The 26,507-nt window shown below is 40.6% G+C and overlaps 3 protein-coding genes across 4 annotated transcripts in view; 2 read left to right on the top strand and 1 right to left on the bottom strand.

Moving 5' to 3' along the window:
* The first annotated feature begins 1,078 nt into the window (after positions 1–1,078).
* LOC311013921 (ceroid-lipofuscinosis neuronal protein 6-like) lies at positions 1,079–9,807 on the top strand. 2 transcript variants are annotated; one of them, XM_084010228.1, is made up of 8 exons: positions 1,079–1,218; positions 3,408–3,528; positions 3,630–3,728; positions 4,544–4,732; positions 5,879–5,934; positions 6,831–6,953; positions 8,340–8,625; positions 8,711–9,807. In XM_084010228.1, the coding sequence occupies exons 1-7, from the start codon at positions 1,163–1,165 to the stop codon at positions 8,608–8,610; spliced, it is 915 nt and encodes a 304-aa protein (XP_083866354.1). In that variant the 5' UTR covers positions 1,079–1,162; the 3' UTR covers positions 8,611–8,625; positions 8,711–9,807. The 2 variants fall into 2 exon arrangements, with proteins under 2 accessions (XP_083866354.1, XP_083866353.1); XM_084010227.1 differs by having other exon boundaries at positions 8,340–9,807.
* A 545-nt stretch (positions 9,808–10,352) lies between these two features.
* On the top strand, positions 10,353–13,762 carry LOC311013022 (calmodulin-like protein 4). Its single transcript, XM_084008884.1, has 5 exons — positions 10,353–10,430; positions 10,546–10,576; positions 10,822–10,962; positions 11,485–11,673; positions 13,410–13,762. Exons 1-5 carry the CDS (start codon positions 10,428–10,430, stop codon positions 13,505–13,507), a joined length of 462 nt encoding a protein of 153 aa, XP_083865010.1. The 5' UTR covers positions 10,353–10,427; the 3' UTR covers positions 13,508–13,762.
* Positions 13,763–14,922: 1,160 nt separating this feature from the next.
* The window catches only part of adamts7 (a disintegrin-like and metallopeptidase (reprolysin type) with thrombospondin type 1 motif, 7), a 63,808-nt gene continuing 52,223 nt past the window's right edge, over positions 14,923–26,507 (bottom strand). The window contains exon 24 of the mRNA XM_084015978.1: positions 14,923–17,867. Within this exon, the coding sequence (XP_083872104.1) occupies positions 17,722–17,867 (146 nt within the window). The 3' untranslated portion in view covers positions 14,923–17,721. The remainder of the gene's footprint in view (positions 17,868–26,507) is intronic.

Genomic DNA, 26,507 nt, shown 5'->3' with positions numbered 1-26,507 from the left:
CTGGACAGGTGGAAAAGAGTTGATTAAATGGCATGTAGGCTGCGTGTGTGTGTCCTGCATGTCAAATGTTGTTCATCGTGTACTGTCCTTTCATAATGCCCTTATCAGTCACGGCGGACAGCTCGGTCTAATTCAATGTCCACACAAGTGAAAATACATTTAGACTTTGAACAAATGTCGGCAATTAATCTGTTGTGAGCCACACACATGATCAGTAGGCCATTAGGACGATGTGTGTGACACTTTTATTGATGTGTAACCAATTCAATGTGACTGGAGCCGCTGAAAGCATCAACAGAGTACTGGATTCACTGATAGGAGAAGTCAGAGACCCATGTGACTCTGAGCTTCAGCTGGACCTCCACAGAAAAAGCCTGAACCTTTTCACATGCTTCATACGTGTGTCAGGATTACCTCCTGCCATCATATCTTCATGTTTCTGACTGCCTTCCTATAGGAGATCGAACATCTGCTAAATGTGGGCAGTAAAGGTCACAAACACATTGTCTGTGCTGATTAATGAGTTGATGTAAACTGCATACATGCTGAGCATTTGTTGTTTTGGTCGCTCCTCAGAGAACGCCTCGTATCTTTTCATGTGGTGGCTTTTGAAAACAGATGGTTGAATAATTTTTTAACAGCATTCCCCACAACAGGAGGCGCAGTCTCGCTGGACTCACATCCTCTAATTATCACACTGCAATTAAAAAAATATTTAAAAAAATAGCCAGTTATATATTCTATGATTACTTGTTTGGGATTTTTTTAACCTTTCCTAAATAAATGCATTGTTTGGAAAGCAAGTAACCATACTCATGGCTATACAGTGACAGGTTAAGTTATTTAAGTAAAATTATTTCAGTACACTTTTAGCCCTGTGCCACAAAACTTCGACATAGTAGAACATTTTTTATTAATTGTGTTATTATCTTATTTATGTGTCCTGCAATTTGGGTTGAAGTTGCCTACAAATCATCACTCAGGGTTTAAATAAAATCTACTTCCGGTTAGGGCTCCTCTGCTGAAGCTTGATTGGTCGGAGAGGCTGGTGGGCGGGAACAAAGCGGAAGTCAACAAGGAAGTGAAGCGTTACTGTAGTTTTAGCTTTCCGTCGCTTGCTGAGGGAAAGCCGTCATCTCGACCCGCAAACACGGGACTAAAAATGCAGTTTTCACGAAAACGTCGAGGCAACGATTCGCACGCGACAACACAAACTAGGTTTGCACACGTCACGCTACCATTTGGCCGTTTATTGTCGTAGGCGAAGGGGAAGTCGGTTCAGCAACTAACAGTGGGGATATTAAGAAATGAACGGATTTCTAACTCCCCGTTAACCGGTTCAGCAGCGCTCCGTTGCTGCTGGTTCTCCGCGTCATGTGACGCGGCTGCGTACGAAGTCAACGGTCGGACGCGCAAATAAAAGCGAACAGGCGCGCGCGCGCTTTGGGTGGCGTCAATAGGAAATATCTCAACTTCCATGGCGATATCGACTTATATGTATCACGTGGCTGTTTTTGTTATTGTTTGTTAGTTGCAAGTGACGGAGAGAAGCGATGCTGCTGGAGGTTACCGTCCTCTTCCTGCGGTCACGTGATTCTGCTCTGCTCAGCTCTCCTGTAGCTTATGTTCAAAGGCACATCATTGTGTTTTTATTTATTTGCCATTTAACTGTGTAAAAGTAACGCTGTTGGAAGGGTGACATGAGGACAATGGAGGCTGTAAAAAGTTGCAGTCCTTTCCTGGGTTGGAAATAAAACGCTCCTTTCTTCTGACGTCAGTACCTGGAGATAGCTGTGTCAACAGTAGTGGTCAACTGTATTGAATGATGTTGATTGCAAAATCAGAAAAGATAAGATACCACAAACTAGAGTTAGACAAAGTAAGGTACTGCTTGAATCGGTTAGTAGGCCTACAATAACGAGGAAACCTCATCCACAAAAATATACAGGGTTTCCCACGGGTCAAGTATTTTAAAGACGTTGAAAGTCAGGGGATTAGATCATTTTTGGGGGGGCAAAGTTATGGAATATTAGGGAATTGTTTTTGTAGCATGTTTGAATTTTAGTTGCCATTTATCAAAATGTAATATTTCCCATGCTGTATTTTCCTTTACAACCATTCCATGAGTGGTTGTTGTGGTTACTTGGTTTTTCAGCACCAATTTACCACTCGTCAACAACAATAACACAATACATGTGCACTGTTCAAGCAGTGAAATCTAAAGTTTTGTACTAAAAGCTCAAATTAATGGGTTTAAATACTGTTTCTTTGTTTTTTTGTCTGGTGCCCTGTTTTTAACCGTTCATCATAGGTCATGGAAATCCAGCTTTTTGTCAGTGAAAGTCAGGGAATTTGACATTTGACTTTGAGTGGGAACCATGAATATAGAAGCCCATCCATCCATCCATTGTCTAATCCTGTATTCAGGGTCGTGGGGGGCTGGAGCTGAACCCAGCTATCATTGGGCGACGGCAGGGTACACCCTGGACAGGTCGCCAGTCTATCGCAGGGCCGAATAAAGACGCTAGCGGTCAAATTTGTGATTCTATTAAATTCTACTAAATCATAACACAGCCAGAATAAAAAAAATACATATAAATAATGCCCCTAAAAGGGCATCTTAGGAAAAAGGTAAAAGATGCCTGTCATTACACACAGATCTGACTTAAGTGGCAGATGCACAAACTGCCATGGAACTGTGCCAGAAGTGATTGCTACTAGAAAGGAATTGGATGTTTGAGTGACAGGGTGGCGGTTTTCCAGCAGACATGAAGGCTGACAGCTCTATTATTAATCCGTCTCTGTTTTACTGCCTTTTTTTTAACGAGAGGCCAAAATTCAGGACCAACAGCGTCACTCATCCTGTCCCGGTACGCATGCAGAACCATAGTGAACGTGTTCAGCATGCAGCAGAAATAGCAGATTGCACACAAACGCACCATGAAGTGAATAGTTCAGCAGATCTACAGCAGCTGGTGCAAACATCTCATTCTTGATTTTATAGTGCAGGAAGAAGAAAAGCACAGTGTTATCATGGCAAACATTTATACAGTATATTTGTACAATTTCCCTCCTTTTCTCTTTTATATATTTACCATAGTCTGCTAGAATGGTTTGATTTATTTTCATTAAATATGTATACCATCTTGCACACACACAGCTGTTGCTAAAGCGAATGCTTTGCTGCCTTTTATATAAAGAACTAAACGGCCAAACGTTTAAAGTAGTAATAAAGTAGATAAGTAAAAAAGCAGCATGTTATAACCTGGATTTACTGCAGCAGTTAAACCGTACTTTACTACAGTATTCCCAACGTGTCTATTACACATTTAACCTCTGTGCTGCCCTTAGCTTGTGTAATGTTACTCTATTACGTTGACTTACAGTGCCTGTATGTATGTCGACAGCACTCCCGGTGGTTTGAAGGGAAATGTGCCACGGCAGAGCGGGCAGCATTTCCATCTGGACCTGTGGTTCTGCCTGACTCTGCAGAACTGGATACTGGACTTTGGGAGGCCTATTGTCATGGTGAGGAGGATCAATGCACATTAGTTTACAGGTCGTTTTAAATGGTGCAAAGAAAACATTTCATGGAGCCTCACATATTTTCTTTGTGTCGTGTGTATTAGATCATCCTTCCTCTGGAGTGGTTCCCCCTGAACAAGCCCAGTGCTGGAGACTATTTCCACATGGCCTACAATGTCATAACACCATTCCTAATGCTAAAGGTAAGAGTTACCACAATAAAGCACTTTGGGGATTGTGGAAGAGGCTAATGCAGAGAATATTCAGCCTGTATATCCACAAAAATGTAATTTATTTGACTGTTCTTCTCTCTAGCAGACCGATTAAACCCAAACATGGTTGAACACATGACTTCCTTATGATTCTTGACATTTTAAACGCAGGCTCGTCATTCTGACCACCAGCTGCTCGTGACAGAGAGCACAAGCACATGTTTCATAATGTTTCGTATCACTTCTCTCGCCATGATTGATATGAGACAACATGTTTGCAGTTGCTTAGAGACACAGCTCACACATTCGTCAGCGAGGTATTTCACCCGTAGGTGTCAATTATGAATGACATTTACCGTTGCATATTAATTACGCTGGAAGTCATGGCATTCCTGATAGGATTCCTGACAGTGATTGGTTCACTGTGGGTTGCCTTCGCATCATTATTCCACCATCTGCTGAAGCCTTTATATGTGAAAAACATGCAACACATCGTCACACAGACCTCAACGAGTTTTAAACAACCCGTCTTCTATTCAAGCCCTTTTATTTACTCTTGTATTGCTTTACCGACAGTCTAGCAGGTTTAGGATGTGACCATTCCCTACTAGCTATATACATCTAAACAACACACAAAGCAGTAATGTAGCCCAAAGAGACATATACCTGCTTTTCAAGGCACATTGGTAATAGAGTAATAGAGAAATGGGCAGAAAACAGGATGACATGAAGTTACCTGCTCTTCTGGGGTTGGAGCAACAATCATGCAACAATCTACAGAATGTGTGTGTTCCTGCTCCGATCAGCTGATTGAGCGCAGTCCCCGGGCGCCGCCTCGCTCGGCGGTCTACCTCTGCATCATCACCTTTGTCATGGGAGCCAGCATCCACCTGGTGGGAGACTCCATCAACCATCGGCTCATCCTGAGCGGCTACCAGCTCCACCTGTCAGTCAGAGAGAACCCCATCATCAAAGACCTCAAGCCTGCCTCGCTGGTGAGCATCCGTTTCTGTTCAAGTCGAGTAAAGGGGACAGTTTGGCCCCGTTATGGGCATACTGGGAACGCTGGAATACCCGGGGAAAATTCCTTTCACGTATTTTTTTTTCTTTCTGCTGGCCATGTTTGCCTAGTGGGTCCCGATACACATTTTACTGAATCTATTGATATTTACTTCATTATCACCTGTCATGATGTCACACAACAATAACATGATGTTGCCTTGACTCTCCGGAGTCAGTTCAGTGACTCAAAGGTCCTGATGATTTTTCTCTCTGCTCTGTGGTTGTGATTCTCGTAACACTATGCATGATGATTTGCTGTGATTTCCTGGTGCTTTCAGTGCAGGTTCATGTTTAATTTGTGTAAATCCAAACCAACTTTTTTAACTATTTACTATTATAAAGAGCGTTGTGAATTTGGTTCATAGTATGTGCACTAGTGTATTTTTTTTCTCATTACCATTAAGCTGAGTGCATTGCATGCAGTTTTTATAATGTAGCATTTCATTCCTTTAAAACACTTTTATCAGCAGAGGTCCTGAGGGGCCGTTGATTGACACGTATTTACATGTAAATGTTGATTCGTGCGTTAATCTTTTAATGAGGATTTACCTCAGAGGTTAACAGTTCAAAGGTGCTGGATCATCAAACACACAGGGAAAAACAAAATAACCTGTTTTTAAGCATCTTGGCTTCAGATATACGAGGTGTTCAAGGACAAAGATAAGTAATGGGAGCAAATAAAATAGATGAAAGAAAAGGAAAGAAAAAGCAATTATAAAAATAATCGTTGTGACTTGTTTGTTTTTGCTGCCTCCTTCCTTGGTTACATGCTCACATTAATATCTTTACCTGTGTGGTGATGTGGCTCGGAGGTAGAGCGAGTTGCCTCTAATTGAAGACCGTTGGTTCAGTCCTCAGAGTCTAAAGTGTCCTCCGGCAACCGAATACAAATGCCTCCTGAATTATTTGAGCAATCTGTCGTCAATGTGTTAGTGGGTGGATGCAAGTTAATTTGCCATAATGTGTAAATGGACTTGAACAGCAGGTGGCACTGTTGCATAAACCAGAGACTCACAGTAACTTGTGTTATTATAAATGTTGTAATGTTCTAGTAACATTTCATTCCTCTTCCTTCACAGATTGACTCCTTCGAGCTGCTCTATTATTATGATGAACAGCTGGGCCATTTGATGTGGTACGTCTTCATGTCTTCCATGATAACTGTTAGTATTGTGTAATATGCAGTGCTGGCAAGAGATTGTTTCAAACGCTTTGATGAAACAAACTGTTTGCCTCTGGTTGTGTTCGTGGATGCAATAAATCAACGAGTATAGATTAAGATCATTTGGACACAGCAGAGACCAAGTTATCAGTGTGCTGGAATCTGTGGAAGCTATTTTTCATCTCTTGAGTATAAAACAGGTTTCAGGAGTTTGAGCAGGTCCTGGTGACGGTTTCCACCTGCTGTGTGAGGTTCAGAGTGCTGACGGGAAATAGAGGGATTTGGAAGAGATTTACTTTGGTAAAAAATGATTATGAGCTGATTTGCATCGCTCAGGTTGATAAAGTGCCAGCATTGTTTTCACTCAAGTGCTGACAGAAGTTCAGTTTGCCCTTTGATAATACTACTGTTACGTGTGTGGTTTGACTGTTGCACCAACACACAACAAACCATCAAATATAACCATCACATTCAAGAACACGTTTTTATTTTATTTTTGGAGACAACATTGTTTTCACTGTTTACTTAGAAAAATGACTGAGACGATCATTAAATCATAAAAATAGTAACAGAAAATATGTTTGGATGAATTTGCCGAATCCTTTCAGTCAGTTTAGTTTGTTCTTTAATAGAAGTAGGAGAAGTAGCTTGAGGTGTCCTGATATGATGATTTGAACTGAAACCAATTTTCTCGAGCCGTGGTGCAATTCAATTTATTAATAAATCTCCCAGATGTTCAAATTGAGAACAAGCTATCAGTGCAAGTTTTAACCCTGAGATAAATTACTTTCTGAGTGAAAAGAAATGTCTTTTTTTTTTTTAAATGTTTGCGTCCTCCCTTCTTTCCCCTTCCCTTCGTTCTATTCCAGGTATATTCCTTTCTTCATCATTCTGTTCATCTACTTCTCCGGCTGCTTCACCAATGCCAAAGAGCAGAAGAAGCTTCCCGTCTCTGGTTGGCTGTTGCTTGGACCCAGCGCCGTCTACTATTGGTCAGTCGCCTTCTCGTGAAAACCTTCTGTGCCCCTTCTGTCCATGAATACAGGGATTTGTTAAAGCCTTTTGTATGTGCCTGATATGAAACTGTAGCGGAGGAGTGACATTTCCATTTCACCATATGATGGTCTTAAATTAATCATATCATATTATATGTCATGTATCATGTACAGTATATGTTATATATCAAATCTAAAATCATATTTTAGAAAATCCTCCCCGTCCGTGACACAGGAAGTGCTTTGTACTTGATTTTAATTTAGTGAGAAGCAGCAGCAATATTAGCAGTATTGGTACCAGTAGTAGTAACAGTAGAAGTAGAAGTAGTAGAAGCAGCAGCAGTCGTATTAGCAGTATCGGTAGTAGTAGCAGTATTAGTAGTAGTAGTAGAAGCAGCCGTAGTAGTAGTAGCAGTATTGGTAACAGTAGTAGTAGTAGTAGTAGTAGTAGTAGTAGTAGAAGCAGCAGCAGTAGTATTAGCAGTATTGGTACCAGTTGTAGTAACAGTAGAAGTAGAAGTAGTAGTAGTAGCAGCAGCAGCAGTAGTAGTAGCAGTATCGGTAACAGTAGTAGTAGTAGAAGCAGCAGCAGTCGTATTAGCAGCAGTATCGGTAGTAGTAGTAGTAGTAGTAATAGTAGAAGTAGTAGTAGCAATCGTAGTAGTAGTAGTAGTAGCAGCAGCAGCAGTAGTAGTAGCAGTATCGGTAACAGTAGTAGTAGTAGTAGTAGTAGTAGAAGCAGCAGCAGTCGTATTAGCAGCAGTATTGGTGGTGGTAGTAGTAGTAATAGTAGCAGTAGTAGCAGCAGCAGCAGTAGTAGTAGCAGTGTCGGTGGTAGTAGTAGTAGTAGTAGTAATAGTAGTAGCAGTAGTAGCAGCAGCAGTCGTATTAGCAGCAGTATCGGTAGTAGTAGTAGTAGTAGTAGTAGTAGTAATAGTAGAAGTAGTAGTAGCAATCGTAGTAGTAGTAGTAGTAGTAGTAGCAGCAGCAGTAGTAGTAGCAGTATCGGTAACAGTAGTAGTAGTAGTAGAAGCAGCAGCAGTCGTATTAGCAGCAGTATTGGTGGTAGTAGTAGTAGTAGTAGTAATAGTAGTAGCAGTAGTAGCAGCAGCAGCAGCAGTAGTAGTAGCAGTATCGGTAACAGTAGTAGTAGTAGTAGTAGTAGTAGAAGCAGCAGCAGTCGTATTAGCAGCAGTATCGGTAGTAGTAATAGTAGTAGCAGTAGCAGTATATGATAAACAGCAGTATTGGTAGTAGTAGTAGTAATAGTAATAGTAGTATCTGTAGTAGTAGTAGCAGTAGCAGTATATAATAAACAGCAGTATTATGTGTTTTTTCGGTTGTAATAAAAGGTTCATGACGTCTTTGCTTGATTTCCTCCAGGTACTTGGTCACTGAAGGACAGATCACTGAACTCTTCCTCCTCACCTTCCTCGCCATGGTAGTCATGGTGATACGTCAACACGTTCGAGGCCTCAGCCCGGACGCCAACGGCCTGTTCCTGTTGTGTAGTTTCAGTGTGACCGTGGTCCTGGTGGCCCTGTGGGTGGCCTACCTGTGGAACGACCCGGTGCTACGCAACAAGTACCCCGGACTGGTCTACGTGCCAGAACCCTGGTCCTACTACACCTTACACCTCAAGCAGAACCACTGAAGAACACCCGTCCAGGTCTGGAGACACGTCTAAGAATCAGAAGCCACTTACGTTTGTACGACCCGACCGCTGCATGCTGATTCTCTCTCCTGTGACTCAGGCGGCGTCTGATTGGACGGCGATGACGAGGGCTGTCGACGTGCACCGACCTCATGGTCAAACACGAGACTCTGCTGGATTCAGACATACATGTATATAATCAGGAGGTGACTTGTCTGTTTTCATTCACACAGACTCTCTGATGGTTTAAAACATTTTTTCTCTCTTTGGTATTCGAGCCTTGAAAAAACACAGACCACCATTCATCTCCAAAAAATAAAAAATGACATTGCACCTCCTGTCTCTTTACCAGTCATGTGAATGACACGGTTGACCTTTCACTTAAAAACCCACAAAAAAGTTAAAATCCTCAAAGAATTCAATCAATGATCATTGAATGCTGTGAAGCTCAACAAGAAAAGTGTCATCAAGGTTCTGTAAAAGTACTGCCAGCTACTGGAGCTCCGGTCTGGCCATCGAGAGAGAAAAGAAGAAGAAAAAAGACATCATGATTCATTTAGGTTGCATGACCTTCGTCAAACAGGATATGGAGAAAGAGCACAATTTGAAAAACAGCTTGAAAGTTGATTTAAAGTTCTATAAAATGATATAACACCCAAATGTAATATAAAGACAAAATAAAAAAGTTAAAAGGGAAAGTTAAAAAAGTAGCCTGATGATGACATGACGATGATTTAAAACTAAATAGAGATGCTTTATAGATAGGAAGATAAATCGTCTCTGGTGTCACACAGAGATTTAGGTGAAATCCAGGCTGTCAATCATTTAGATTTGAGAGCTGTAACCTTTTATATTTCCTCTATGTGGTAATCCAGACTTCTGCCGATATGCACTCATTGGCAACACTCGCTGTTTTATTGCGTTATTTCTGACACAAAGTGCTTAAGAAGTTTAAATCAGCACAGCGGTGAAAAGAAGTTGAGGGTACGGATGCTTTTACATTTTTCAAAAGGTCAAAGAAACCAGCATCTCGGTTTGGAGATGCAAACGAGTTACGAGGCTGATTGAGTTATTTTCCTGAATGTCACACTGTAATTGTCACTGTTTGTTTGTACAGTATTGTTCCTTTGCTTAAGATTTGTTGCTGGTGAAATACTGAACTTTTCATTTAATTAAAATGTTGGAATTCTTCTTTTACTTGCTGCTTGTTATTATTCACATTTTTCTCTTTAATTTACCTTTTTTGACCCCAAATGTTCTTCAAATCAACTTTAAATCATCTTTACTAAGCCCCTATAACGGTGTTATCAGTGACATCACACGTCGTTAACACAACATTCACGGTCAGCCCCTCCGGCGTCTGAAAGCCCAAACTAGATTAATTCTGGCTTTGGAACCAGCTTTGTCATTTTGCCTCATTATATTTGTGTTTTTGTGTGCTGTGTCTGCCATTAAAGCAGCTTCCTCGGGTCGTGAACAATGATTGTGAGGGATTATTCTGGCCTTAAGGAACGTCTCTACTCATTAGGCCTTCAACGCTATTTAAACCTGTGTTATTTATGTGGTTACAAACGACTTGCTTTCAGTGCATCACACTGTATTATCACACTGGTAATATTGGTCCCCTCCTTTCACCGGGGTGGAAAAGGGAAAGGACAATGGAGCCCTGTGGATCCGGTATCTGTGTTTCCACGGCAACACATATTAAATGACATGGAGGCTAACAGGTGGTGGACTTTAGACAGAGGTGGAGGGACAGGTGACGCAGGCCACAGGAAGCGATCTTCTTCCTGGAGAGAAACGAAGCAACTGCAGAAATGGTAAGAGAAGTACTTTCTTTTCATTAGGCCGTTTTCTTGGTGTATTTTATCGTATAATGGTGTTTTTTGTGTGTACTTACCTGTCAAGTAACAACATATTAATATCACCTCACAGGCTAAATTCTTCACTCCAGTTCAAATCAACGGTAGGAGGATTCCACTGCATGTTGTTTTACTTCTATTAACACTATTTATTAAGGTTTGAAATCTGTTAACAATAATCTGTTAATAATGAATACATATTGGAAAAAGAGAAAAGAAAAGGAAGCCCATAAGGAAGAATTAGTTCATTAGTTCCTGTGAAGTAATGCCAACCTGTTTCTACTGTGTGATAAATAAACGGCTGATAATGTTTCTAAGTAAATACCACAACAATACGTTTCCCTCGCAGAGTTCAAGGAGTGCTTCTCCTTGTATGACAAGAAGCAGAAGGGCAAGATTGCGGTCAAAGACCTGATCACCGTGATGCGCTGCCTGGGAACGAGCCCCACATTCGGGGAAATCGACAGACATCTGCAGGTTCACAAAATCGGTAAAGTAGGACGAACAGTAGATGTGAACTTCGTTTGTAGAGGGTGATGGAGTTTGTTTTTGAACTGTTTTAATTTCACTATGGTTTGATTATAGAACTAAATATAAAGCCATTTGATTGTAATTGGATTATTTTTCTATGATCTTGAGATCATAGGCAATTAAATATAAGGCAATTATACATTTACATAAATTAAAAAAGGACTTTGTGGCATATGAACACTGACAAATCCTGCTGATTCGCTTTTGAAAAGAAAGAAAGAAAGAAAGAAAGAAAGAAAGAAAGAAAGAAAGAAAGAAAGAAAGAAAGAAAGAAAGAAAGAAAGAAAGAAAGAAAGAAAGAAAGAAAGAAAGAAAGAAAGAAAGAAAGAAAGAAAGAAAGAAAGAAAGAAAGAAAGAAAGAACAACAATGGAAAAAACATGTTTGTCTCTAATTGATAATTCCAGTATTTCTACCTTCGTGTGGCCTTTCATCAAACGTTTTCCACGTTAAACCTAAAACACACACCTGATATCTGTTCAGAAAAGACAGGCGAGCTGGACTTCTCCACGTTTCTGACGATGATGCACAGACAGATGCAGCAGGAAGACCCCAAGGCGGAGATCCTGGAGGCCCTGAGGATGACAGACAAGCAGAAGAAGGGCTACATCCCGGCGTCGGAGCTCCGGGCCAAGCTCACCAAGCTGGGGGAGAAACTCACGGACAAAGAAGGTACGGATCCGAATGAATGAGCAGCATTAACATGGAGAGACAGCAGGAAGCTGCTACGTGTTGATAGGAGCCACTGCAAAAATAAGCAAAGGCTTATGAAGTAATTAAAATGTGTTCTACAATCTACAGGAAACACATGGATGTTTGTAAATGCTCATTTAAAAAAAAAACTCATCTTGCTGAACAAAACATGGAGGTATCATAAATGTTTGGTTTGTGCCACAGAGCACATTTTCTGCAGAAAGCCAGTACGTCCTCCCTGCAGCACTCTGATTGGCTCTAACTCACTGGGTTTGAAATCACATGAATCTAAAGGATTAAACACAAAACAACAACCAATGGTTGGGTCACTAAGAGGAGAGAAACTACAGGTGTTTGTCCTCATGAGATGACAAAAAAATCAATAAATATTTCAATCAAAAGGATGTTCTCTCAGCCCACCCTGCCTCCCTGAATCCCCCCCCCCCCCCCCCTTCCTGACATTTTACAAAGACCATCTACCTCACATGTACTACATGTGTAAGCCCCACAAAGATGCCAATCCACTGTAACTTTGACAACAGCGAGTTCGTCTTTGGACATTGCAAGCTGCCCCCCTCCGTGTAATAAAGCTTCCATCCTATATTCAACCTCAAGTAAAGCTGAGGCATGCACTTGATTCAAGAACAGCAGTCCATCTTTATTTCGCGTTTAAGTTGCTTCAGCTTTTCTTTTTTTATATACGGTATATTTTATTTCAACTCAAGGACCCGGTTGATTGTGTTCTCCTCTGACAACCTTCATGTTTCGTTTCAAAGCGTGACGTGATTGTGGAGAACGTGGGCAAAGTGGAGGAAGTGGCTCGTCCAGCAGCTTTTAAGGCAGACAGTTTCACTTTAGTATCCAGTTATTAATCGCCTGAGGTGGATTTTTAAGTCATTTGTTTTTTCCACTGTCAGAAAGTTTTCTGTCAGTCGTGCCGCCTCTGGATGGGTGCTGTGCCCTGGAAGCAGTTTATATTTAAATGAAGCTCAGCTGGGGGGGGGTGGGGGGGGGGGGGACCATCCGTCAGTTGTTGGATCACAAAACTATTGAGACCCACGGCGATGCCACGACACTGTTCAGCTCCCAGCTGTAAGCAAATAACTGCTGTGACTTTGAAAAGAATGACTCATTCAGGTGGCAGCGGTGTCGTCCAGCTGTGTGGAAGTCATCAACATGAAAAGATGGGAAACACAATTACAGGATGTAACGTGTTGTTCATTTAAACCAAAACTGTGACTACATTTTACTCATTACTTTACATTATAAGTACAAGTCCTGCATTCAAATCAAAAGTACCAAAAAGCAGAATTACCAACAGCAAAATGTACTTATGGTACAAAAAGTTACTTCTAAAGCAGAAAAATGTCCCCTTTTAAAGTAACTAATAACTATGGATCTCAAATAGATGTAGGGGGAGAATAATAAAATATGTGTAATAAGATAAGAATAATAAGAAGTAACAAAGGTACCTCATGATAAGTAAATATGCTAAGTCAGTTTCTTCCACTGTGTTCATTTCACCCAAACCAACGATACTAAAACTACTCAGAAAAGGTTTAACGTACATTTTGATTCTCTGGTGTTTTTTGGGGGAAAAAGGTTTTTCATGTTAAACGATTGAATTCACCACATTAGAAGCATTCGAGTAGAAATCCCAAATGGATAAAAGGTCCCAATTCTAAAAGTTTTCTCTCTCTGTCTTCCTCGTCTAGTGGATGAACTCTTCAAAGAGGCCAACGTCAAGAAAAACGGGAACGTCGACCACGAGGCGTTCACCCAGATGGTGACGCTGCCACCCGTCGACTACTGAGCTTCCAGCCGTGACGAGGAATCACACACTGGACTGAATCTACGTCATGATGAAACTGGCAGAATAATGGGACTGAGGGCTTTTTTTTTTTTCCATAATTACACCATGATCATTAAATTAACCTCGCTGCTTCCCTCTGTTCTTGGAACTATATGATTTGGTATATTATTCTTTGATTGGACCAGATGTAAGGACTTCACACATCAGTATTAAAACCGCATTATCTTCTTAAACGCGCATGATTAAAGCCGTGTTTTATACCATCCTTCTTCTGGTGAAGTTTTATTTTGAGCGACTGCATTTTAAGTCCCCCAACGTATCTTTCTCTCTGACAGCTGCTTCCATCATCTCCAGTCCTACGTGCATAATTTGACGTTTGAGAACATCACATTTACATAAGCGACTTGTATTTTGCATTTTTATTCCATGGTATAAAGCACAGTATATAAATATCCATACGTAGTAACACATCGCTGATTAATACACGAACACCATTTCATCCAGAGCATCTAACTGTTGTGTAACCGTCCAATCAGGCGAAAAGATTGTAATTAATCAACTGATTGCTTTGAAAAATGCGCAGAGCCGTTTGACCACAGTCTTGACTTTGTGCTTGGAAACCAACATAATTATTACATAATTAAGTACAAATATGAATCTTTAAAAACAGAAAAAAGGGAACAGAACAATCAGACCAACAGACTCAATTAAGAAGGTTAAATGCTTGTATAATCCCGACAGTCAAACTGTGTTTCACTTTGTGGGAACATGTTTGTTAATGGAAATGATTCAGCCCAAATATGGTTGTTCCTTCTGTTACAGCCCTCCCCTGATTGTCCAATCAGATGAGCAGGCATGTCAAGCTTTCATGTTGAATACATTGTCTCTAAATTATAAAACAGGTTGGGTTTTTTAAAATGTATTTTAGCCTTAAAATCTCAGGAAATGAAAGGGGGAGGAATCGAAATACTATATTTTTATAGCAGAAAATTAGTTGTAGAAGGAAAAGTTTACAGTAACTAGTCATATAAACAATGTCTGCGTCCATCTGGGGCCTCTCCTACCACACCAAGTCAAAATGTCTGCCGCACCTCGCTCGGACATCCTCACCTCCCAACCCTCAACCCTCAACCCCCAACCCTCAACCCCAACCCTCAACCCCAATCCTCAACCCTCAACCCCCAACCCTCAACCCCAATCCTCAACCCCCAACCCTCAACCCCAATCCTCAACCCCCAACCCTCAACCCCAATCCTCAACCCCAATCCTCAACTCCCAACCCCAATCCTCAACCCCAATCCTCAACCCCAATCGTCACCTCCCAACCCTCAGTCCTCAACCCCAACCCTCAACCCCAATCCTCAACCCCCAACCCTCAACCCCCAACCCTCAACCCCAATCCTCAACCACAATCCTCAACCCTTGGTCTCACTCACATGAAATGACTCTGGAATCTCTTATCTATTAGTGCATTTTGTAATGTTTAGAACCTCATGATTTAAATAAGGGCTACTCAAGTACTGGGAAGTTGATTTACCTAAAAATAGAATATCTCTATGAGTTACAGATGTCTCTAAGCTGATATAAGTCTATAAGTCCAATCACGTGACACGTTTACTCTGCAACATCTACCACAATCCTTCTTTCTAAATCTGAAATCCACTTCTCTCAGACGTCAGACTCGGCACCTCAAATGTTGGTTTAGATCCCAGATGTACCATACGAGTATTAAAAGCTTGACAGGCACGGTAACAGTAACCAAGGGGCCTATGACATGATCAAATGACTCATCAGAATTTTAAATGGACGTAATGTTGAGACCTGAACAAAATGAACAAGGAAGCATATGAACAATACTTAAATTCCATATTTCAGCACCAAACTTTTAAATAAAAATGTGCTTTTAAAACACAAAAATGAGCCCTTTATATGTAAACAAAATATATAAGGCAGGTATCATTTATTTTTAATACACATCATATGTAAATTATTACTCCAACTGTGTAGGATGTATCTTGTTTTCTGTGTTTTTGAGGAAAGTGTGTTCTTTAGTCAACAAGAAAGTTTTGCAACTTTTAGATTCATTTCAGCCTTCTATGTTAAATTGATGTAAATGAAGGCCAAACATCAACATGGCCGTTTACAACTCGTGCAGATCCAAGTTAGCTATGAGGAAAAGATTTCCCTCAGAAGTCGAGGTCACATGTGAATAATTGATATAGTAGTATTTGTACTACTGATGTAGTCTTTTCAATAATGTATTATTTTGTTCAATGTAGTAACAAGCTTTTCTACAGATATTCCTTTATTGATTTTACAAAACAAAAAATGAATATCTGTACAAAAAGAGTTTGAGATGCTTTTGCATGAATTAAACGATTCAGTGCCAACAATGATTGTGAACGCAGGGACGAATAGAAAAGAGGAAAGTGGCTTCAAACTTCAGATCCTAAACACTTTCAAAAAGTATGAAATACTATATATAAAGCAAATTACATAATACACTGTGCTTAATATTACACTAAGTGAGTTCTTCCAATTTTAATGATTTCACAATCACTTAAAAAAACAGATTCTCAATTTCAATTTGACTCACATCAACAAAAATAAAAAACACCATTAAATGATCCAATATTCAAGTAGCTCAGGCACTGAGCCCGCCGACCCCCGACCCCAAATGTCTCTAGCACCAAATGTTCCTGCAGCTCCACTCTTCACATTTTACTTTGTGCCTTTAAAAAATGAGTGTGGTGAAGAGTGAAATTACTCAGCTGCTACTGATACAGTTACTTCAAAAATCTGCAGCCGACGTTAAATAAACCAACTGTCTCTATTCTGAATCCCTCCCTAAGCAGTGATTGTCCAGTTATAGCTTAGCAACCGTTGCTAGGCACTGCAGGCCTGTCAAGCTTCGGATCAAGGGGTGAAAATAAAAAGTGCGGCAGGAACAAACCCTGAAATCTGGAGATGAGTCAGCATTTTTGCACTATTGTTTCTATTATCTCAAATTCGATGGGTTTTTGGGATATGATTTGATTTTGATACTTGAAAAAAGATCTGCAGGTTTTGTTCTATGAAAAATAAATTCAGTCAGTAAATACCCAAAGCATTAATTTTTAACCTTTTACGTGTCTTTAAATAGGCGGTTGCTAACGAGGTCGTCTGGTTGTCAAGTGGACGGTGGGTAAAGTCATGTGACCGTGGTGCTGTTCCTTTAAAGCCGAATGTTAGTTTTCACTACTGGAGATTGCATTTACAAATCATAACATTTGGGAAGATTATGTTGCAAAAAAACATTGACCTTTGACCACCAAAATGCCAACCAGGTCCCAGGTTTAAATTTGAAGAAATTCCCTGAAGGCTAACTAGCTCATCACTGTAATCTAAGAACATGTCAACTTGTGAGGAGGCTGACTTTTTTTTTTTTTGCTTTGCAGAATATGATGCATACGTAACCATCAAAAGCATATTTAAAAACCTCCTCCGTGGGGTTGTCGTTTTAAAACCAGTCAGCTCCAAACATTAAAAGGTTGCCTGAGATGTAAACAGCTCCCGGAGTGATCTTTAGCTCAGCCACCGCTGCTGTTTCAGTTGGAAAAACACAAAATAATGAGAGAGGCTGCTCTTATCACCATCTGTCGGAAACAGAGAACAAAAAGTAGCGACGCATTTTAAATAGTGTATTCTGCGAGATCAAAAAGCTTGACAGGTGTAGCAACAGTAATTAAGGGAGGGGGATAAATGTCATATGAAGCAATTATTTTTGGTTCCATAACACTTGTACCACATTGATAATTGTATCGGCCTACCTGTCTATTTTAATCTGTATATTTTCTGCTGCCATCAATAAAATGAGAGCATTGTACCAACCGTCAAGGTTATCGTGTAATAACAACGCGTTATAAAGCCGGCTACATGAGTAGGAGAGCCCTTATGTAGCGCCACACCTGTTACAAAGACATCATGATTCTGGTCAAACTGTATAATATAAAACGTGCAAACAAATATTTACATTCTCATTGAGAGGCAATATTTTGTTGTTATCTTCCCAACTGATATGAGACCTGTATAATAATGCCACCAGCACAGGAGTTTCAGACGGGGACTAACTGATAGTCTGTAGAGGTGGAGGAATCAGGAAAGGGGCTCAGAGTGTGGAGTCTGAACGGTGATTTGTCTCCGTTCCCGTTGTTGAGTGATTACTTTGTTGCCGGTCAGCGGCGAGTCGTGCTGCTGGAGCGGGAGCGCTGGCTGCAGGTTTTGCAGCACTGCGCCTGCACGTTGGGCAGGTGGCAACGGCCGAGCCAGCGGAGCGTCTGACAGAAACGAGAGGTCACCCGGTCACGATGGCAAACCGCTCCTGTGTGGGAGAGAGAGAGAGAGGTTAGATACAGACTGCATCATTACAGAGTGAATCATTGTACCCGATTTCTCATCAGTTTGATGCTGAAGTGTAAATTTTCTAGAACAAGTGTTCTTTAATGTTCCTGTTTTTTTCCTACAATCTTTTAAAATGACTGCCAACACAACAAGTATCAACAAAAGATCAAATCAGGCTGAAGTATTTTTATTTTAGGGCCGCAGCTGAGACATCTGCTGGTTCCTGGCGTATGAATCTATTGAAGTCGTCTATCTGTCATCGTGACACTTAGCGTCCCCTGGAAACAGTTTCCTGTGTTATGAGCAGAAGGTTTTCTACATGTTGGCGAAGATGTTTCTCAATTGAAGCTCTCGTGTTCAAGACTTTGAGTTTAACAAATCAAGTGTGTCCAAAGACGTCAGCGGCGCTATATCGGTGCCAACAACACGGCCAGACGTGATTCACATTTAATACGGTCTCTTTGTCCGCATATTTATTCATCATTTTTGCCATCAGTTGCATTCGTTCAGTCACGATGGGCCACTTAGTCAGGTTTAAGCATCGCAGCATCCCTGCCATGAAAATGCTCCCATTAAGTGCAGTTAGGTGTGCGGATGTTGAAATGTGGCAGAATGAGAGCGCTGGTATAGCATCGTTACTCGGCATCAGCTGATGAGTTGAAGTATCTGAATCCGGAGAGACGAAGTTGGATTGGTGCTAATTTAGCAGAAAATGCTGTTCTTCCACTGCAGCTCAGTATGAAACCCCCCTCACTTAAAAACAGTTTTTTTTCCACAAAGTTTTGTTTCCCCTGGAAGATAGCATGCTTGATACATATTAAGTATGAACAACATGTGTTCATGTGTGCTCAGAGGCAGAGGATCAATAATAAAAGATATATATATATATAGCAGCTAATCTAATATGTTGTGAAAAGGTTGTTCCCTATGATAAACATCTAATAGACAATTACATGTTTGCTCTGTTTAAGGTCAACCTACTATGAATGGAAAAATAAAAAAAGGCATTTGGGTACAAGGTTGGTATCACACATTCACTCCCTCTACGGTCTGGTCTTCTAAATCACAGCAGCTGCAGCAGAAGCACGGAGTTGGAAGAACAGTGATTTGAGCGTGGGCTGCATCGCCACACTTCATCAGACGCTCATTGTCATATTTGTCTTGCTTTTAGCTCCTTGATTTCTCATTTAGGAGACGTTAAGTGGGCTGGAATCAGAGGCCCTTCAGGAATGGGACTAGTTTTTACCACCTGTCCTTTAAGTTCCCACAACCACTGCTCCGGAGCAGCTATCCAAGTAAAATAAATAAAAAATAAGAATGAATCAACCCACACTTTCCTGCTGGAATATTAGTTCAGAAGCTGAAGGCTGATGGCTTTAACAGACGACTTAAATAGGCCTATTACAGGTCAGCTTTAAACCTCCTGCAGATTGCAGTGTTATGTGTTTTCAGTGCCAGTGACAGCTACCCATTTAGGAGCAGCGACGGTGTTCAAGGATGTCGGGTTAATGGAGCGTGAGGAGTGACGTGGGCATTGTACCGAGCCTTTAAGGTGAACGGGAGGTTGACCGGAAGACAAAACTTTCGATTAAGCAAGTCCATCAAGGCCTGAGAGAAAGGCTGGCATCTGAGGACGCCTGCCTTTAGAGGCTTTCTGGGCGTGGATTATAGACATACATCTCATCTGGCCTGAGACCTGCAAGGCCTGCAAACCCTCTGCTTTTTAAAGAATGTATTTATTGTTTGACACGTCTTCAGAATACACCAAACTACTTGGTTTTCATTGCTGGCCGTCCCAGAAGCAGCGGGGAGCAGGAAAAAAAATAAATCACATTTTCTGCACATACTTCTTGAAGCAATCAAGAAAGCAATAACACCAAGCTGGCGTAAAAAAACACCCTTCAACCCATCACACATGTGTGGGCAGTCCATAGTGAAAAATAATTCACATAATGGAAAAAAATAACTTTCATACTGAAGAATGCACAATTCACGGCCCGATGGTCACCTTGGCTAAAAGTCTAATCTATATTTAAATCTATATTCTGGTGACGTGCTGCACTGCTAACGTCAGTGTCGTTTTTTATATTATTTCTGGTCTGAATGTTACTTATTTCCCTTTGTTGTGCCCATTGTTGTTGTTTTAATATCCTTATTAGGAAGCTAATGGTTTTTTAAAGACGTTATTTCCGGATGGTAATTTCCCGTGGTTAGAGATGTTGATGAGTTAATGATGTTGAAAATGGAGGTGAAAGTGGCGAGCAAAGAGGAGTACAGCGATTCTATAAGGACTAGTATAGCGTTTGTTTTCTATTCAACAGAATTCAAAAGGAAAAATAATGAAAATGTGTACACTACTACTATACTATAGCCCATTGTAAATATGGTTTTCCTAGCTTTAATCCTGGTTTAAGTTCTATATTATTGTTCTGTGGGCTGCACGGTGGTGTAGTAGAACTCTCGCCTCACAGCAAGAGAGTCCCAGGTTCGATTCCCGGGTCGGCCCGGGTTCCTTCTGTGTGGAGTTTGCATGTTCTCCCCGTGTAAGCGTGGGTTCTCTCCGGGTTCTCCGGCTTCCTCCCACAGTCCAAAGACATGCAGGATGGGGATAGGTTAATTGATGACTCTAAATTGCCCGTAGGTGTGAATGTGAGTGTGAATGGTTGTTTGTCTCTACATGTCGGCCCTGTGATAGACTGGTGACCTGTCCAGGGTGTACCCTGCCTTCACCCAATGACAGCTGGGATCGGCTCCAGGCCCCCCCCGTGACCCTTAATAAGGATAAGCGGTAGACAATGGATGGATGGATTATTGTTCTGACATTGTCTTGTTCACGCATCTGAAAGAAAGAAACCTTCTATAATGTGGGAAAATCAATGTAACCAATTACTTTGTCCTGGCATTCAAACAATGTGTTTCACATCAGCTTTTACAATCGTGTTTTACAATAGAGTAGAAATACCGATGAATTAAAGAGACCTACAGATTTTTCTGTCTTCCACACAGCAGTCTTGTCTGGTGGAAAAGTACAGTCGACGGTTCTATTCACACACTAATTGCAGTCAGCTTGACAGCAATGTTTCACAATGTTCAGAAGGTGAAATGATTTGTTCCAGACTTGCACACTGAAACACCTTTGTACACATGTCGTGGCTTTAAAGTGCTCCATCAATGTCATTTCATTGCAAAATTCTTTGCAATACCAATCGAATGTATGTGACGAGCTGTCACCTGAATCAAATTCCGCCCTATTTGTTCCATATAATGTTGTCTGTGTGCCCAATGAATGGAGCGAGAGGGAAATCTGGACAGGTCACCAGGCTATCACAGGGCTGACAGACAACATTAATCTCTGTGTTGGACAAATGTAGTCGTGACATGCTGGCACTAGTCCTCAAAATGAATAACCATGCATCCAAGAATCAGAATCAATCAGGAAAAAAATCAGTCAGTGCTCCACCTTTCAACATTTTACCCATTTTATTTTACTTTCACCAGATTTTCCCGTTGAGATCTAAATAATAAATATTTCACAGAAAATCTATTTCAGAGAGAAGAGAAGTATCAGACCTAAAACAAACCAAAGAATCAGCAGTGGTGTCCAGTAACAAGACATTTCTTCCTTAATCCTGAAAAGAATCTAGTTCAAAATGTCTCCGTAGCTCACACCAAGATGTGGGTGTAAAAACTCTACAAGCTTCACCAGATGCACATCATTTATCCACATGGCTGAAGGCTGCAGCTGCTGATCGTTTTCAGAGTCAGTGGAGAACATAAATAAGGAGACGGTTCGTGTGATTTGGCGTTACAAAGAAAAATGCATGTTCCAAACAACGGAAACCAACTTTCTTCTACAAACGTTGTGTGTGGAAACTTGGGATCACAAAGCACGGCACTGAACGTAACTACGACTATGTATTATTGAACCCACTGCTATCGCGTGAAGCCATTCTCAAAACGCTAGAGCGCAGAATTTCCAATGTCACCCGGATCAGGCAAACTCCATGACATCAGTGGGGCACAAAGGCCACAGCTGCAACTCAATACACAGCACTTCCTGTTTTCTATACTCCTCCATTTGCCATTTGACCCACTGACCAACATGCCACATATAGGAGCGGTGACAAGAGGACTTCCGCATCAATATGCTTCTCTGTCACTACGTGGGAATACAGATCGCTGGTTTGGGTCACCACGGAAACCTGTTCATGGGTAACCCCTCTTCAACCCCCTCGTGTATCACTGGATGTGGCTTTGCATTTGTTTTTCCCGTCCAAAGGTTGCAGAGGGTTAATGACAGCATCATAAAAGAACAAGCCGAGGGACAAACGAGCAACATGAGGAAGAGAGCAAAGGGCTGCTGAGTGACCGACAGTAGGAATGGAAATAACCAACGTGACCAGAAATTAACTCCAACAATAACATCTCTATATGAGGGATGCATAACCCTCATGTCTTCAGTTATCAGTGCAACAACAGTGTTGCTGCTGACCTGTTCAGGACATCATCAATGTATTGTTATTATTAAGATTAATACGTTTTAATTACTCAAACCTTCAAAAATTACATTTTAATTTACATTAAAGTTTATTTTAATAATTTACATTTTCACCGAAACACATTTTTTGCCTTATTGTTACCGTTTAGGTATATATGGTGAACTTCTATGCAAATTGTTGCTCGTTCACAAATCCAGCATTATGAAATAATATCATCTTTAAGTTGGAGTCGTGTTAGTGGTCGATTAAAGTCAAATATTCACTCTGCTTTTAGCTCGTTTTTTCTGTCCCTACCAACTCCTGAGGGAAATATCTGGGTCTCTCTCTGCTGCTTAGTGCTGAGCAGGTACAGGTTTTTATAGATTCTCAGTGACAACAGGCCTGCTGATGCTGAAAATAAAGTTATGAGGGCAGATGAAAGCATGAAATATAGCTGCTTTTAAGTGTCAGGCTTGGATCTCTAATATCCTGTGAAGGAGATGGAAATGTTGCTGCTCTCTCACTATCTGTGAAGTTGAATATTAGGTTCAGTTCATTGAACAGCTGCTGGATGAGAGCTAAAACCTCAAAGATCCTCTACGGTAAGTGATGTACCACAGAAAAAACATCTGGCTCTTCAGAGGAGCATGTAGGCTGGTAATCTGCAGATGAAAAAGAGGTTTAGCCCACGTTTAGCCTCACTTTCCGGACTTTTTTCAATCTTTATTCAATACATCTAAATGTAATACATCTAAAAGTAAACGCTCAATACTTCCAGACGGTTATTATTGTGGGAGTGGCCACAGAGAGACAGAACAAATAAACCCACAAAATACACAAGTTAATCGGTCGGCATATTGCTGACGATCTAATCCACAAACTCCCAAAGTCCTTTAATCTTGATATTTCCTCACCAAGCTAAAGTAAAGCTTAATTAAACAGTCAAGGAGGCAGCCTGTGGCTGGAACCAGTGATTTGACAGGTTTAATTTGTGCCCACAAATTGATTAAGACGATTAATCGATTTAATTAAACTGAGGTTACAAATTATATCTGGTGCGCACAAATGAGTAAATCTTGGACGCATGATACCTTCAAACTAGTGTTCAAGTTCTTTGTTAATGGCTGACAAATGTTTCATTAGTGCAGCAATATGTTTTGTTGTCGTGAGTACTTCCTGTATTCTATGTATGTGCATCACACGCCTCCAGGATGATTAAATACTTTATTAGACACTTTGAAAACTTGCTTTAGTTTCTAATCAGAGAGAGCACACATTCAATCATAAATGGATTTGTTCTCTGTGTGCCTGAAAACACCAGAAATAAATCAGCAAATATATTACGGTTGTTTTTCTTTCAATAAACCCAAATTAAGGCCTGGCGTTTGTGACCATGTATGGACATGTATTTCCTGCTGTGTTTTAAAGATAATAGCTACGGTTAAGATATGACGCACTTAAAACATTACTCACACAAATGGAATCGTTTTATAGACATTTTCGATAAGAATTCTGAAGCTGAGCCTCAAAGATGAATGATTCAACCCTTTTTCTAACTTAATAAAAAAAAACACAATCTGTGAGAGAACCCTTAATGCAGGTCATTCCTGCACTTGACCTCCTCCCACTCTCGCTTCAACCAGCTCCTCACACTGAATGCAGATCTAACCCTGTAGCGTCCACATTATTCAGACACACCATGAGTCATAGATCACTCAACCTTACATGTCGGCGAACAGTATGGTACAAAAAACATCCCCTTTTCTAAATAATTCCAAAAAATAAAATCAATGCAGCCCTTAGGCTGATCATTTTTAATAGGCTGATACACAATATAGAGACGTTTCCATTAGAGCTACACTGCTTGTCATTCTGCACTGCTCTGCTGAAAGGATATCATTTGTGAGGCATTTTTCATGGATGGATAAGATGAAGAAAACCTCCATGTGGTGCACCAGGCAGAGCTGTAGTCAACATGAGTCCAGAACCCCTTGATGTCGGGGACAGATGGGATAAACATATATCAAATGTATCAGAACGATAGTTTAAATTCATATGAATGAGCTACTTATGTGTGACTCTTCCCAAGGTTGACTTTATTTTAATGGATTGTTTGAAGGCATGGTATGAAAAGAAACAGTAAGATTAACTTGTCTTTGTAAATCGGCTGCCTTCTGTCTCATTTAGCTGAAATTAGGATTAAAGGTATTGTGCAAAATGTAATTAAATATTAAAATATTAGTTTCCATGTGTGCAGAATGAAAAGGAGGATTAATTTCCAAAAAATGGTTTCCTGGATAACGTACACAACTGGATGCATTTGTTCGTGTCAAAACCAAAGAGATAACACCTCAAGAGTCCTGCGTTTTTCCTGGACAATCGGATTTTCTCCGGGTTTATTCAAACCAATTCAGACAGCATGCGGTGAGCTCAAACCCAGCTGAGATGTGTGGGCAAGATCAGTGACAAAGACGAACTTAAGCAACATGAGCCAATAGCCAAACATCAAAGAGCTTTTTTTGTATGTCATCGACCACCGTTTCCTTTGGTATATTGGGTGGGTCAATATATAACAATGGGTCACAGTGGGGTTGTTTTGCAGTGGGATTGTATGAAGTATCATCCATAGTCGTGTATTTCCTACAGCAGTCGGCGGTCTGTACGCCTCCAGTTTGGAGAAAGAGACGAGTGTGCCAGCACTGAAGCTACTTAGAACCGATATAAAGTTAATTACTGACATTCATGATTAGCTATTAATAAAACTACATAAAGTGTAGTTGATAAAATGACCTTCTGCACCATTATTTAAGATTTCCTTCACCTCTGCAGTAACTCTTAAAGAGATATTTATTGGTGTCCAATTATGGTAGTCACCGCTGATGGTCTGAATTAATTAAGATGTAAGGTGGAGCGAAGCTTCAAGAGATTTGACAGGAATGCTGCTGTACGTCAGAAGAACCAGGTAGATGTTTGAATACATGCATAACACGTTAATGTGCAACTAATGATCATCTACTATCGATTCAAAGGAAAAATGTCCATCGTCTAATTGCTCTATTTCAAGAAGCTACGCTCCACCTCACACGAGCGCCACAAGGCTCGCAGATGCAATAATTTGTTTTTGAGAAAAAGCTACAGAAGGGATGAAAGAAAGATCATATTAGGTGGTTGAGCAAGGTCACATCTAACTGGAATCATTTTTCACAGTTTTACATATTTTGAAAGGTGGGTCACATTGCAGCAATTAAAGAGTCACGCATTCATAAAACTGCAGGGAGACGTTTTAACACCTCTGTTAGATTACCCTCGTTAATGTGGGAGGTGATTCATTTTGATGTTCTCTGGCACGGATACCATTTCATATTTTGTACAAGAAAAGAAGAAGACGTCTTTCATCTCAAGGGGCTGAGTGCTTCAGTTTGGAGGTTACTGATCTGCACCGAGGCATCAGTCTACATTCTCTTAAATTCTTTTTAAGAAGTGAGATTTATTCTATGATTCCATCCACCGGTTTCTATGTCAAAAAAGCAAACATGATATCATCACATGTCTGACATCTCACACGTGGAAAATGTAATATTTCACATGTGAAAACATGAATTTCCCAGGCTTTCCTTGGCAACAGGGAGGGGGGGGGGGTATTTACAACCATCTGCTTGCCTTGTTGGAGCAAAACACAGAAACAAATTATTAACTGAAATGGAGGCTCACACACAGCACTACCACCAGCTGTTTGGGTACCACATTATCATACTCCTCTCTGCCGGGCTGACAGGCTGGAATCTCATACCCCAATATGAAACAAAAAATACAATTCAACTGCTGTGGCCTGCATCAGAAAGTTTTATTAAAGTTGTTTTTTGAATCACGGACGCCACAAATAATAAAGAAAATTCAAGTGCTGTGGCCTGCATCAGAAAGTTTTATTAAAGTTGCAAAAGTTGTTTTTTGAATCACGGACGCCACAAATAAAAAACAGAAGCTGCAAAAATGATAGATATTTTGGGGGATTATTGTGATTTATTTTGTATTTATTTACTGAGGATTAAGTTAGCTCTGTGGACCAATCAATGCAGATAAACTCCCAGAAATCTTCTTCAGACAACAAAACCTTCCAATAACATCTACTGGAGCTAAAATGA

This window comes from Eutrigla gurnardus, assembly GCF_963514095.1.
Source record: "Eutrigla gurnardus genome assembly, chromosome: 1".
NCBI classification, from domain to species: domain Eukaryota; kingdom Metazoa; phylum Chordata; class Actinopteri; order Perciformes; family Triglidae; genus Eutrigla; species Eutrigla gurnardus.
The sequence above is the reverse complement of the archived record's forward strand: the minus strand, read 5'-3'. Positions and strand labels throughout refer to the sequence as shown.